The following is a 15,712-nucleotide window of genomic DNA, read 5'->3' on the forward strand; positions in this document are numbered from 1 at the left end:
TTTTGTGATACAATCCTCTTCAAGGTCCAACATAGTATACATCAATGTACTTGTACATGTTGTGTTATAATATTGTGACTTTTTTCCAGAATTCGGACAGAAACGTTAGATTTTTGGGCTGGCGAGATTCACGGTTACTGGGACTGTGAAAGTAAAGCTACATATTTTGTACCATATCAATCTGTAGGCAGACGTTCTGCAACCGGAAAACTCTGGAGCAAGTACACGAATACCAAAAAGTATCTAAAACACCACATTTTACCAGCAAATAAAAAAATATCACCAGATGAAACTAGTGATGATGACAAGAAAAATTTGCTGCAATTGAGGACAATTTCTCCAGATGACCTTGAGTCAGCAAGGACTCTCTGGGGAAAAACATACGGTTTAAGAGATAAGAGCCAGCCAATTGATACTTACTACCAGGAGTATCCAATTCTCTCGACGCCGATTGGATCTTCGCTGGTAAGTAACAATACTTCATTTTCATGTTGAGTTGTTATGTTATGCCCCACCCTTGATAAATATATTTGATATTTCGATAAGAAACTAGATCTCAAGTTTCATAGTTCTCGAACATTAGATAAATGATCCTAACGATATTTGAAAAACAGTTTTCACAAGACTTACTTTAGCAAATTTATATCACATTTTATTTTTCTGCTTTTTGCACTCAACCAACGCAAAGAAATATAATTCAAAGATAGCTTTCCTAAGTTATTTTGTTTCTTGTGTTCTAAGTTGCAACTGGACTTTGAATTGTCCAACGTATGTGCTGATACAGAGAGTTTCCTAAAAAAGTGGCCCGACATAGCAGCAACTGTGGTAGAAATTGCGAAGCAAAAGAAGTTACTGTCGTTCGATCAAGAAGGTTTGTTCGTGTGCATGTGCACAATAAATTCTTCATGATTTATTAGTTGTATACAAACACAAGCATTTCATGCATAACATAACGTTCCATAGCGGCTAAACGGTCTGGAAACTCGTTCTTTATCTTTGCAATTTAAAATACTGTAATTATTAACTACGAAAGTCAATCATTCACAAATTATGAAACTAAAATTCGTTTCACTCTGAATGTATACATATTGATTTATTCGGTCAAGTCCAACTGAAATTGCCATGGAATTTTATTAATACTCAATTACTCTTGTTAGCAATTCAATTTATGTTATGCAAATATTCTCGTCTTTTGGTGTTCATGATATTTTAATTTGGAAATTCAAAGGAAGACACTAGTTAAAAAGTCGATTTTGGTAAAATGAAGTGATAGTATACAAAGCCAGGTTTTCAGAGGTATGCTTAGTTATGTAGATTATAGTAGTAAGTGGCATTGATTTTCAACCTCCTGCGATACAAATTGGGGCGCAAGCAATCTAATAATTATTAGATCGCAAGGCTTCGAAGGGGTTCTTTAAAAGGCCGCTTGATATTTTAACTATCGGTTATCAAATCATCAATTTGAACTCTGATATGAAGAATTGAGTATATTGTATTTAGGTATTTTAGGCAATTAGGTATTGCATGTATCATTGAGGCTGCACATCTGCGGACTTTGTACCATTTTACAATCACTGTTTCAGATAATATTCCAGTTGAAGTTTTGGGATTATTGAAATTGCCTTACCTATTCAGACCTTCCTTGGTAAAAACAAGAACTTCTAAAAAATGGAAACCGTCATCTCAGGAGCAGGCTGATGGATTTATATGCAACATTACTGTAAGTGTTCTATTTCACAAATTCAACATTCTTATTTTTCTCTCTACCGAGCGAACAGAGTATACACTTCATTTGTGAAATCTTATAAAATATTTTCAAATCCGAAGAACCCTTCATAGTCACGAGTGAAATAAACTGTCCCTTTTTCGAGTGATATTTGGCGATATTCACATGATATATTTCGGATTTTTTTTCCGTATTGTCTTTTGATTTCCTACGGTAACCACTTCTTACATATTCTTTACAATTTTTAAAGTGAATTCCATGACTCTTTGGTCCCGATCAGATGTCTCTTCACATCGCAACCATTTGAAAATCAGCTGGGTCGATTTTACCCAGTGCGATTATCCCAAGATTCTGTAGAAGGGTGACTACGAAAGGTTGAATCTTAAAAGCAAAATCACTGAAAATATAAGACTGAGTTTGATCAACTCTTCAGGTCAAACATAATTCGTACTGCAAATTTGTTCCATTGTACTGTGTTTGGAAAATATTAATTTTCAGCAAATTTAAATTCAAATTTATAATAAACACTTTAAGAAAAGATAACTGAAAACTTTTATTTTTAGGTGATGGCAGATTTGGAAACTATGCTGGTCAAACGCAAAGAAAAACTTCGCTCATATGGATTGACTTGTCAACCTTTGATCATAACCGTTGGAGACCCAACATCTTTTTCTGCAATTTACGTCATCGTTAATGAAGTTAAGTACGCTGCGAGTAATTTAATCGGCGCAGTTGATATGTGTTTCAAGGTACACTATGCTCTAAATGCAAAGTACTCCCCAGAATCTGAGACAGTTTGGGTTTTCTTGCAAAAATTTTTTTACGGCATCAAAGGATGCAAGCACTTTGTTACTGTTGAAGTTGTCTGGTCAGATATCCTGATACATCAGAAGTCGAACGTAGAAGACAGCAGCGCTGATGAATGATTCTATAATTTTCTTAACTGTCGACAGTACTTTATCTTGGTACATCAATTCGTTTAACACTAGTTCATCCAGTTCAACTTCTTTCGCGATAGAAGTAGATTGGAGTAAACTTTATTACTCATCTCGTCCAAGACAGCGCATTGGTGCTAATTCAAGTTGTTATAGTGGGAGCTACGGAGCTTCAAAAGAGAAGTCTTCGTAGATACATAAATTGTAATAACAACAAACAGTCTGACCTGGAGGGAGAGACTCACCCGTCTGGTGATATCTCTGTGCCCATAATTTGATTTCGGCCTACAATTCAAAAATTTTGAGGTTTTCAGGTTTTCCTAACTACGGTTCAAAACTTGAATTACTTGTTTTTCTTTAATATGCAAATGACTATGGGTTGATGTTAAATTTATGTTCTTTGTCTATATTTCTGTGCCTTTCTCTATTGTTCTTTGTTTTCCCTATCATTGGCTGTACATTATCACTGATACTGTCCAGTTCAACGTGCGTATTCATCAGAAGTCGAACTAACAAGAGTGCGCCCATATATAAGTTGAAAGTTTTCTTAGTTGTAGACAGTGCTTTACCTCGGTACATCAATTCGTACTAATTCATCCAGTTCAACTTCTTTCGCGATAGAAGTAGATTGAAGTAAACTTTAATACTCATCTCGTCCAAGACAGCGCATTGGTGCTAATTCAAGTTGTTATAGTGGGAGCTACGGAGCTTCAGAAGAGAAGTCTTTGTAGATACATAAATTGTAATAACAACAAACAGTCTGACCTGGAGGGAGAGACTCACCCGTCTGGTGATATCTCTGTGCCCATAATTTGATTTCGGCCTACAATTCAAAAATTTTGAGTTTTTCAGGTTTTCCTAACTACGGTTCAAAACTTGAATTACTTTTTTAACACGCAATTGATTATATTTGTAGTTGACATATGTTTGAAGATTCACTATGTATTAAATTTATAATACACTCTGCAGACTCCGAAACAGTATGCAGTAGATTTGTTTTCTTGATACGTCTCATTCAACGGTTTATTCAAAATCTCTTTGGTGGTACTATATTGGTACTTGAAGACTTGATTTTAGTTTTGACTGCTTAGGACATTTTATTGTCAATCAGCAATTAACGCTATTTGTCCTTTTTCTCTGTTCAGTACTTTTGAAACTGTTCGAATCGATTTGAATAAAAGTCATCTGAACGATTCCTTAATTGTCAACAGTGCTTCACTTCGATACAACAATTGACGCATTATTTCAAAAATGTTACTACAGTGTACATTGTGTTTCGAACATATTGAAATAAAGCGCTTAATAACGCATATGAAGTATGTGCATAATACGCGTGGAATCATCAAAGTTTATAAGTGTACCAATGTTTCATGCAATAGATCCTTTGATAATCAAAGATCGTTTCGTAGACATATTTTGACTCATGATTCAGCTATACAAAGTGTTGAACAGTTGATTGTTGATGAGAAGATTGAACTGCAGCTGGATATTAATTCTACATCTAACAATAGTCAAGTTACGACCAAAGGTGACATAGGTCCAGACTTTCCTTCAAAAGATAAATTAATGCGAAGCACGTTAGCTATTGTTTCCAAATTTTATTCTGACTCTAGAATTTCGCGTGTTCAAACTCAGCGTATCATTGATTCGATTCGAGAATTTATGAATAATCAATATTTCAATACACTTGCAGAGTTCATTTTAAATTCCATACCAGTCCAAGAAACAAAAGATATTGTGTCTGCAGCAATTGAAAATATTCAACAAGTTTTCTCACACGTTGATACAGAGTACAAACGGTTTAAACAATTTCGACATTATGGAATTTTCATAGCACCAAAAAAGACTTTGCTGGGTTATATGGAGATCAAAAATAAAGCTGGTGTATTGGAAAATAAAAAAATATTTTCCCAGTACATACCTCTAAGTAATACCTTGAGATTGTTTTTAGAACTGCCAGATTGTTTTGAAACTATTTATTCATATTACTCTGAATTAAAAAAAAATGATGGTATTATCTTCAATGTCGTTCAAACTGAGTTTTGGAAAGAACGATCATCGCAATCAAATAATCTCACATTTCCATTGATCTTATATCAAGATGACTTTGAAACAGGTAATCCATTAGGTTCGCATAGTGGAGTTCATAAAATTTGTGCACTTTATTCTACTTTGCCCTGTATACCGCCGGAATTTAGATCTCAAGTCGAGAAAATATTTTTGGTACAGCTATGTCATTCTGATGACGTGAAATTTTTTGGTCAAGATGTAGTTTATAGAGAAGTGATTACAGAACTCAATTTGCTTGCATCCAAAGGGATAGAAATCCACGTCAAAGATAAAACAATCACAGTTTGTTTTCAGTTGATATTAATAACAGGGGACAATTTGGGTCTGAATAGTATGCTAGGTTACGTAGAAAGTTTTAGTGCGACTTATTTCTGTAGAATGTGCAAAGTTAGTAAAGGTGTGTCAATGTCATTATGTGTTGAAGACAAGTCAATACTGAGGACAAAGGATAATTATGAGGCTGATGTGGCAAAAAACAATGTGGCTCTGACAGGTATTAAAACGAGGTGCATCTGGAATTCTGTTTTGAATTACCATTGTGCTGCGTGCTGGTCGGTAGATGCTATGCATGATGAATTAGAAGGTAGTTGTAAATATGAAACGGCGTCAACTTTGCATTACTTTATATTGGTCAAGAAGTATTTTACTTTGGAAGAATTAAAATTTAGAATCAAATATTTCAAATTTCCTTCGACAGAAAATGTACCTCCTTTAATTACTCTTGAGAACTTGAAGGTAAAACAGTTGAGAATGTCAGCATCTGAGATGAAGTGTTTTATCATGCACCTTGGATTACTCATTGGTGATTTGATTCCTCAAGAAAATAATCCACATTGGGAATTACATAAACTGCTCCGGCAAATTGTTTCCATAAGCCTACAAACGTTCATTTCTTCTGAATATATTGACTTGCTCACTTCGCTAATTGAAGAACACCATTTACTGTATCTGTCATTGTTTGGTAATACATTGAAACCGAAGCACCACTTCATGCTTCATTACCCAACGGTTATGCAAAGAATTGGTCCATTACGTCACATTTGGTCGATGCGCGGCGAAGCCAAACATCAGATACTGAAACAAATTGCTAGTATGTCAGCTAGTCGAGTAAATATATGTCGAACCATAGCTATCAAAAGTCAGCTGCAGTTCGGTAATATGCTGTTGTTAGGAAACCCATTCGCTGTTAATATTACGTACAGACCATTAAAAACACATTTACCTATCTCTACCAATTTAACGAAATATGTATCTGAGAATCTTATCTCATACACCCAAGTGAAATCGGCAAGTTTAGCTAGTTTTAAGCTCAAGTCTGGAATCATTCTTGAAATTGATTTCGATATATTTCCTATATTTGGGCTGATTGAACACGTCTTTTGTAAATCAGGAGCGTTGGCAAAGCCGAGTAGAGACGACTTTGCAATCATTGTAAAGGTTTTTCACGTTGTTTGCCAGAACGATCATAAGCAATCCTACGAAGTATATGAAACTCTAACGCATGAATTTATAAAAATAGATTCGACGAAATTTCTGAAACCGACGCTCATGGTAACTGGATCTAATCGCGAATTGTACGTACCTTTTCATTAAAACAAATTTGCAAAAGGTGATTCGTCCAACTGTTTTTTTATGAACATACAAATACATAAATTATATCATATTTGCCAATGTATCACATCTTTTGATAAAAATCTGGTAATATTTAGTTGTTGTTGCATCCGGTACGTGTGTCATATCTAATACAAGTCTTAAACTTGAGTTACCTGCAAAGTTTATATGTATATAACCTTTCATAATATATATTTAATATAACATAAGCTATAATCTCTGTCTTTCCTGTACATGTATTCTTTATATTACTCCGTATGCCCATGTTCCTATTTTGTGATTCGTTTCTACTAGATATACCTACTTATTAAGCATTGGTCATGTCTGAAAAACTGAGCCTAACCCTGAAATTTGACTTACAAAAGTTAGACATGTCAAGATTCAACTAATTTGCATCCTTCAGAAATACTGTTATACGTATATATATGTATATAGCATCCAGGACTTTCTGTGCAAATATGAATCTGTACTTGAAAGCACAAATAAATATGTTTATAAACTGTATATCTAGTAACAGATTTTTATGCCCTGCCTTATTACATGGAGGAAAGCTGTTCTGCAATCTGACTACTTCATCAAACCATACAGTTTGATCGAATATGCTACACGCGTACAATGTACAAGTGGCGACAGTAATTAGAACCGTGTGTTGGCCATACTATAGTGCGGTCAAATGAACAGCTGGTAGAAGAGCTATATGTAATAATCTGCATTTTTAATTTGTCATCACCCCTAGTGTAAATGTCCCGTGGAATCCATCTGATTCGTTCCTATTTTCGATGGGATTATATAGGAATCCGGCAAATTCACAGGATTTGGAACGAATTCGGATGAATTATGTGGATTTACTACAGAAATTTTCAACAGTGACAACGTAAATTCTCTGCACCCGTAATCATTTCAAAAAGTCACACGAACCATTATGTCCATACAGGTACAACTATTCAGAAATGTTGAATTCACTATGAAAAAAATATCCTTAATTATTTTACAATTTTAGATGAACCATTATGTCCACGCAGATACAACCATTAAAAAAAATTTGAATTTACTATAAAAAAAAGTTGAGTACACTACGTGTAGCTTTTATACCACAGCGATTGTCATAGTTGGTTTAACTTTCAAATCTGTACCCGTAATCGTGTCACGAAATCAGCTGAACGATTATGTCCACGCAGATACAATTTTTCAAAAAAGTTGAATTGACTATAAAAAAAAAATCAACTATACTGTGTGCAGCTTTTATACCAACCCACTTATAGTAGTTGCTATAATTATTTCAAATAGTTGTTGCGAACATTCTTGCTGTATGAAGACATCACATAACATATGGCGAAAGTAACTATCCTGCGGAATTAACGCGCCAATTCAAAATAGTTCGTACTACTAATCACGATACTACAGGTAATTATTATAATATCTGAAACAATTATACACTATCGTAAACACAACCATACGATGCAGTTCCAAGAATTACAAAATGTTGTTGTAGAAGCGTTTTTTTAAATTTGAGTGTACTATTAAATGATGATAATACTGACATTAGACTGGAGTAACGGTAACTTGACGAAGTCGTTGAATTTACTTTATCATGTATTTGGTAACACGAATTTGAGCGGTTGGCACAGCAATCATTAAAAGTCAGTGCAACTGTTTGGTCTAATGCGAGCAACTATATACCCTAATGGTCAAATCCGCACGATACTGTCATGAAAGCAATAAAAAATGGTCATACGTGCTAATCTGTCCATTTGTTCATGTCGCACAACAATGGTACGTTTAACTTTATTTTTTTAGTTGCCAAGGTTATAGTACTCCTTACTATCTCGAAATAGTTGAGCAAATAGTAATATGAACTAGAGATTTTAGTTGCATTAACTCTTCTTTAGTGAGGTTACGTATACTATAATTCGGTTTAAGTCCGTTTAATTACTATTTTTTATAGTAGAAAAATAGTTGACACAACTATAAATTTCTCTCAGTGTGAACGTAAACATTCTTTTTCGGGACGGTTTTGGCCACATGCAATAAGCCATTGCAGACACTGAATTAGCAAATACCATTTTATGTGAAAAATGTAACTATTACTTTGAGGTAACGAAAGTCTATGGACCACATATGATAATTGATACACGTGTTTATACCTATCTACATTATTTAAGGTGTGCGAAAGTTGAAGATTCGCAATGTCCGTTACGCTCCATGTCAAAACGTTTGATTCTCGATAGGCAAAACTATACCATTGCTGGAGTTGTAGCCTATCAACAATGGCGAGAGCACTACGTTGCTTACACTTTCACGTGTTTGAACTCAAGAGAATATTGCGGGTTTGGGAAAAAACCTCTGTGCTTGAATAGTGATCAGTGTCTACACCCGCACGCTATCTATTACGCGCTGTCATCGACGTGAGAAATTAGGAAAGAAAATTCGCATTTAAAAACTATTTTTGATACTATTATTGTTATTACTCATATTATCAATCATCATAATTTAAAAAAAGAGTGGTCGATGATGAAAACCAGAAAAATCGAGATAAAAAACCAAAAGATTCTGAATAAAAAGAGAACCCCTACATTTGTAAACAGTTTTCAAAAGTGTTTTCAGCACCATGAGTATCTTTGTTATCATTTTTCATTTTATTTTGATGAACTACGGTATTATCTAATAAATATTAAACAAGAAGAGTAGTGAGTGAAAAAAAGATGTCAGAAACTTGTCACGTCCATGTCGTTGACATTGAGTAATTCCGAGAACGAGTTATAATGTACTTTCGAAAGTGGAATATGTGGGATAGCATTATCAAAAGAGTGAGAAATATTTTCGATTATGCTGAGAGTCAGGTGGCATTTGAAGCAAAAGTATTGAGAAACTTCATTTGCACGTTTTTCAAGGTTTATCGTAATAACGGCACATAAATGTGAATAATGTCAAAGTACCTAATGAATACCGAATGGTGAAATATACGTTGAAATCTTACGGAATACGAATAATGATTAGTCAAATGTCCGTCACTCATACGTATTTTTATACGAAACACGTACGCTTATTAATAGTAACTCAACATTCTACCTGTTAATAAACGTTGTCACGTGTACGGTTTTCTTGAGGCTTGTACCTTTGGGAAAACCCCATTATTATGTAGGTCTTTTGCCTTCACCCTTAAAATTAAGGTAAATATGAATAATATAAAGGACCTCCTCTGATGGGCAAAAAGAAGGTTCCGACCCAAAAACACCCTGAATCAATTAGTTATACGGACTTAGGTGATTTCAAAGCCGCCTTGGTTCATAAACAAGCACCTCCTTCCTATTCTTCCTCACGTAAGACAAGAACTGTGTCACTTTTGCTACCGATTGGAGACAAGACAGTGAGGTGTATGTCATCTATTAGAAAACACGGGTTTCCCGGTGCTCCCTTCTGACTGCGAACTCGGAGTAAACAGAGTCGCCTTCCTACGTCTAGTCTTGGGTTGATGACCCTAACACAACGCCGATCCTGCAGACCAGGGAGAACCTTGGCTGCCTGTCGGTTTTTATGCAAGGTGAAATTCTGAATAAAAAAAAACACGTAGGACAGAGAAACAGACACGTTGTGTAAATTTTGAAAGTAATCCCAAATAAGTTTTAATCCAGGTGAACAAGGTTTAAATCAACAAATTAGATACAGTGTCGCACTCTGCGCTTGGATTAACTAAATTCTTAAACTAACCGTGAAAATTAACAAACAAAAATACAAAAACAAAATGATATTGCAAGAATTTATAGGTTCTGCTCCTTGTTGTTTTCATGGTTCAAATTTTCTATTCTATGCTCTATGAACCCAATAAACATTACTGGTAAATAAATCGTAAGAAATTCGTCGAAAAATAACGTTGTATATAGTTGAATAATCGTTCAGCACATACGTTTTTTCTCGTGAAAAATGTCCGCCCTGATATAGGTTTTTTCGACTGCGCTCATCAACGTTTTCTGTTAGTGATTATGATCCGGATATTCCACGGTTGAAGTAAACGTCGAAATTACGGTTTTCGGAAACGTAATGAAACAAGTATGAAAGAACGCAATTTAAATGTTAACGTAGACGTTTAATATATACCTGTTACAGCCACCATTTTTCGTGGTTCAAACACGTTTAATAAGCGTGTTCATTGGAAAATTTTTTTTATAATAATACACGTACTTAATGTGTGTTGATTTAACGTAAAAACGATATCCGTAAACAATTATTATACGTTTAATTGAATACACTTAATCGAATATCACGCGGTTCCGATAAACGTGTAACAACCAACTTGAGAATATGTTTTCGGTATAATTTTTCATGTACTCGTACATACTATATTAATACACAAGCTGTTAAAAGCTTCTTGTATGGTCAATATGGACTTATCTCAGGGGTTAGATGATACAGCAACGCTCACATTCTTAGCTATTTCAGTAATGGTAACTTGCACCAATTAAATGATATTAATTATTTTACATCCACACCTATGTATTCTTATGAGAAATACAGGACAACTAAATGAGATAAAGCACACACCTTTGCGAAACATGATATATATTTATTATAAGGTACTTTCATCCAAGGCAACAATGACAATAATTACATTGCACACGTATCGAAATATCCGCTTTAACAATGTATCCGAAACATAACAGTAGTTTTTTATATACCAGTTTGTCTGTATCGTTGATGCGGACATTTTATTATGCCAACGATGTAACTGTGTGAATGATGACTGGGATGTATAAATAAACATACAGTCTTTTACATATACGCATACCTCAATCGTACAGATGTACTCATAAGAGTATAGAAGTATAGCAAATAGTAAAATTAAGTAAACATGAACAAACAAAAACTTATATCCGATACAAGAGGTTTGATAACAAATAAAACATGAAACAAAATAATCATACAATGATTATACCCTAACGAGGAAAATTGTTAACTTTCATCTCGGGACTAGGTAAAAAATCACAATCCTGACAAAGTAAAATAATAAAAAGTATTGGCACATTATTTCAACACAGAACACAGATGCTATAGAGGGCGTCTTCTAGGTACGCAGTACGCAAGTTTTAACCAATATTGGACCGCAGTTGGAGTATTAACTTTCCTGATATCACTGCTAATCCGTGAAACTTGACTGGGATGTAATATATACACAGTCTTTTACAAATACCTACATTGCATAGATATACTCACAAGAGTATAGTAGCTATAGCAATTGAATAGTAAACTTGAGTAAATATAAATAAACAAAAACTCGTATCCGATACAAGTAGTTTGATAACAAATGAAACATAAAACAAAATAATCATACAATGATTATACCTCAATAAGGAAAATCGTTATCTTTCATCTACTCCGGACTTGAGTATAGAAGTACAACATACAATCAACAGTACAGTAGTATTAGTAAATCTAAATACACAAAAACTTGTATAGGATATGAGTGGTTTGACAACGAATATAACACAAAAAAACATAATTATACAATGGTTACACCTCAATGAGGAAAATCGTTAGCTTTCATCTCGGGACTAGGTAAAAAATCACAATCCTGACAAAGTAAAATAATAAAAAGTATTGGCACATTATTTCAAAAAAGAACACAGACGCTATAGAAAGCGTTGTCTAGGTACGCAGTACGCATAAGTTTTAATTATTATTCGACCGCAGCTGGAGCATTCACTTCCTCGATATCACTGCTAATCCGTCAAAGTTGACAGGGATGTAATATACACACAGTCTTTTACAAATACGTATACTTACATTGCATAGATATACTCACAAGAGTATAGTAGCTATAGCAAATAGTAAACTTACGTAAATATAAACAAACAAAAACTTGTATCCGATACGAGTACTTTGATAACAAATAAAACATGAAACAAAATAATCATACAATGATTGTACCTCAATGAGGAAAATCGTTATCTTTCATTTACTCCGGACTTGAGTATAGAAGTACAACATACAGTAAACTTAAGTAAATCTAAACAAACAAAAACTTGTATCGGATACGAGTGGTTTGACAACGAATGAAACATAAAACAAACTAATTATACAGTGGATACACCTCAATGAGGAAAATCGTTAGCTTTCTCTTGGGACTTGAAAAAAAATCACAATCCTGGCAGAGTGAGTTAGAAAAAGTATTGACACATTTCGGAAGAGAACACAGATACTATTGAAGGCGTCTTTTAGGTACGTAGGAGTATCGCGATCGAGCGAGTTTCAACCAATCTTTAACTGCAGCTGCAATATTCGCTTCCTTGATATCGCTTACTAATTCCTTACCATGGAAAGTAGCTTTAACAGCATCTGAAAAAAGGCAAAGTCACCAAAATGTGACATGAAAACTTTAACTGCAATGAATTTCAACAATACATAAATAAATATTATTAATGTATATCATTTACACTGTACGTACACTTGGTTTGTATATCAATGAAAGTTTTTGTTCTATATTTATTTGAGAGTACCCTATAAGTAAAGTCGAAATTTTTATGGAAATCAAATTATTTTTGAATTACCGTAAATAACTTGCATCACCAGTGTCTTTTGGAAAGCAATTTTATCTCTACCAGCCCAATTGAACTGCATGGCTAATTCGTTTGTTAGTAATGACTTGAGAACAGCCAATACGCATTGACGGCCACTTGTGCCTCCAATAGAGGATAGTTTTTGTGTCTACAAAGAAATTCAGTAGTTACCCATCTCAATCAAGAAGTATCTCGATATTCTGATACGACTTTTTATATGCTGAGACAGATCGCACATCAGATGTATTCTAGATTCTGGAATAATGAGCTCACTCAGACTAAATATTTGAAATAATATCCCCATTCATACTAAATTTTCATAACCGTGCATTCCATAAGCACTACTCACCAGGTATATTCGATGCTCATTCGATTTGAGAAGTTCTTCGAGGTTCGCAAATTCTTCCATTGTTTCAATTGGAAGCGTTGGAAATACCTCTGGCCTTTGTACGCTGTCCACGTTAGTTGCTTGCTGCCTCGATATGATTTTCCTCAGCATGAGTTGATTCTGGTCTACACAAGATTTTATACGTTCCAAATATTGTAGAGCTTTCTCGTCAATGGGCCTCAGTGGATTTCGGGATGCAACTACAGTTGCAGCTTCAGCTACCAAATTCGAGATTGAGGCTAAAGTTTGTGACGTTGATAGGTCATATTCAGTTACCGACCTTGTCAAACTGTGGGCTGAAGGGCGAGCTGTCTCATTTACAGAAACGATAACAGGTGATGCATTGGATATGTTGAAATTCTGTCGTGGGTTCGAAGTGGGATGGTGTGTTGGTGGAGAATTTTCATCAACTGATGATGTATCATCTGCAGTATCTGAAGACGTCTCACGTTGACGCTTTACCTTCTTTTTTTTGCTCTTCTTGGATTTCTTTGTATGTTTACGCTTTTTGGATATATTTTCACGTACGACAGCTTCATCATTGCCCTCTTCATCTTCATCATTGCTCTGCGACTCTCTTTCATAACAATGCCCTGTGGATTTCTTACTAATGGTGTAAACTGTGCCATCTTCCTCGGATGTACCGTGTTCTATGATGTGCGTCATCGTCCTTTGTAGTGCGTCGAAGCTTTCTGTTCAGGAAATATCAGTTATGAAATACATTGGTATATATATTATTAATTAAGAAATATCATCTTAACAACACACCGCAGTGAAGAACAGTAACACCAAATGTGATACAAAAGACATGATACGAAATCGATAATTGATGGTCAATTAGAGATGAGCACGACACAAAATTGAAATGAATATCATGTTGCTCGTTTTATGTGCCTTATAAATCATGCAACATATTGAACAAAATTAATTTAACAACCTGAGACATGTAATTGTGTTTCATGTATTCATTTTGAAAACAAATATCATGCAATTTTTGATGAATGACTCACTATATACATATATATACACGAACATAAATTATGTACTTATCAGTATTATATTAATATCACTTTGAATATGAATGAATGAATAATATCAAATCAAAGAAGTAAGGAATATGGCATCAAGGATCAGTACTAGTGAATAAGTGTAAGCAATCACCTCCAGTATGCAGAACGTTGTGAACAGGATACTTGGGCCATGTTTTCTGATATATTGCCTTTGATTTGACTAATTTTAGGAAATGCTCCTCATTCTTCGTGCGTGGCCAGTAGCAGATGGTATTATTATCCACCAGCCACAAAACTGGCACTAATGCACATTCTCGCTTCTCGCCAACCACGAATTCAACAATGGCATACATCGTTTTACTGCCCTGAATACAAGTGTTGAAAGTATAAAATTTTATGTTTGGTGTTATAATCAGCTATGATTTGTAAGTGATGAGATCCACGACCTTTCATATTAACTGATTGTTAAATTTGATTAATGTATTAGAAATGATGAATTTTTGTAGAACACGGGCTAAATCAGAAAAAGCTAACTTTTGGATTATCATTGCTTATATTCTTTCGTGTAATATCGGGATAACAGTAAAGCCATCTTTAAATGGGAAACAAATGCATTTGTGGGATATCTCACTTACAGAAAAAGACTTTGCACGATTAAAGCTTCTGACAAAAAAAATTCCCAGTTTCAACGATTTTATAGGTTTTTTGTAAAAATCCCGCTTATATTTGAAAGGAGTACCCACTATTCTGTAGTCTCCATGAATATTAACAATCGATTTTACAACGAGTATTTCTTTACCACAGACCACTATATTATCCGGCTGTTTTATTGATATTTTGAATCTGCTAGTTTGCAATGACTGACATTCCTGCGAGTTGATTGAAGATTTGAATTTGGCAACATATTTTTTTTGGGATCTAGTCTTACGTACGCAATTCAGTTCTGCGAGTCGATTACCTAATTGCTGCAGTGGAGACGGTTTTGACCGAATAAGACGCTTCAAATGGCCTAAATAATTTTCATATACAAAGCAACTGTATTCCTCTAGTGGGCCAAACCGTTTAACATCATCTATTACGTGCAGCAGAGAATGAACATTGTATATGACAAAGTGAGGTCCGTATAACTTAGCACCCTGAGCGACAAATTTTTTCAGTAACGCTTTCGCGATTTTACCGAACTTTGAAAACAACTTTGCATTTGACAGTATGTATACAGCGACAGACAACGACAGAAAATGCTTATACTTTTTTGAGCTTAGCACGTCTCGCACAAGAACCGGTCCGGAATATAACACGAAAAAGCGAAATTCTGTTGCTTTCCATCTTTTCAATTCTTTCAATTCTCGGGGCTTCCGAGGAAACTCCGCAGGAACATATCGAGCCAACTTTTTTATCAAACGTTCAAGAATCGATATAAC

At 34.6% G+C, this 15,712-nt stretch overlaps 2 protein-coding genes across 5 annotated transcripts in view; one reads left to right on the forward strand and one right to left on the reverse strand.

Annotated features, from left to right (window-relative positions):
* LOC124294980 (dipeptidase 1-like) overlaps positions 1-15,712 on the forward strand; it is a 1,606,684-nt gene that overhangs the window by 1,056,459 nt on the left and 534,513 nt on the right. The gene's annotated exons all lie outside the window — the stretch shown is intronic.
* LOC124294981 lies at positions 10,930-14,945 on the reverse strand. The gene is made up of 4 exons (XM_046742829.1): positions 14,443-14,945; positions 13,243-13,973; positions 12,885-13,041; positions 10,930-12,672 (listed from the first exon to the last, which is right to left on the reverse strand). The coding sequence occupies exons 1-4, from the start codon at positions 14,642-14,644 to the stop codon at positions 12,536-12,538; spliced, it is 1,227 nt and encodes a 408-aa protein (XP_046598785.1). The 5' UTR covers positions 14,645-14,945; the 3' UTR covers positions 10,930-12,535.

Source organism: Neodiprion lecontei, chromosome 6 (assembly GCF_021901455.1).
Source record: "Neodiprion lecontei isolate iyNeoLeco1 chromosome 6, iyNeoLeco1.1, whole genome shotgun sequence".
Lineage (NCBI taxonomy): Eukaryota > Metazoa > Arthropoda > Insecta > Hymenoptera > Diprionidae > Neodiprion > Neodiprion lecontei.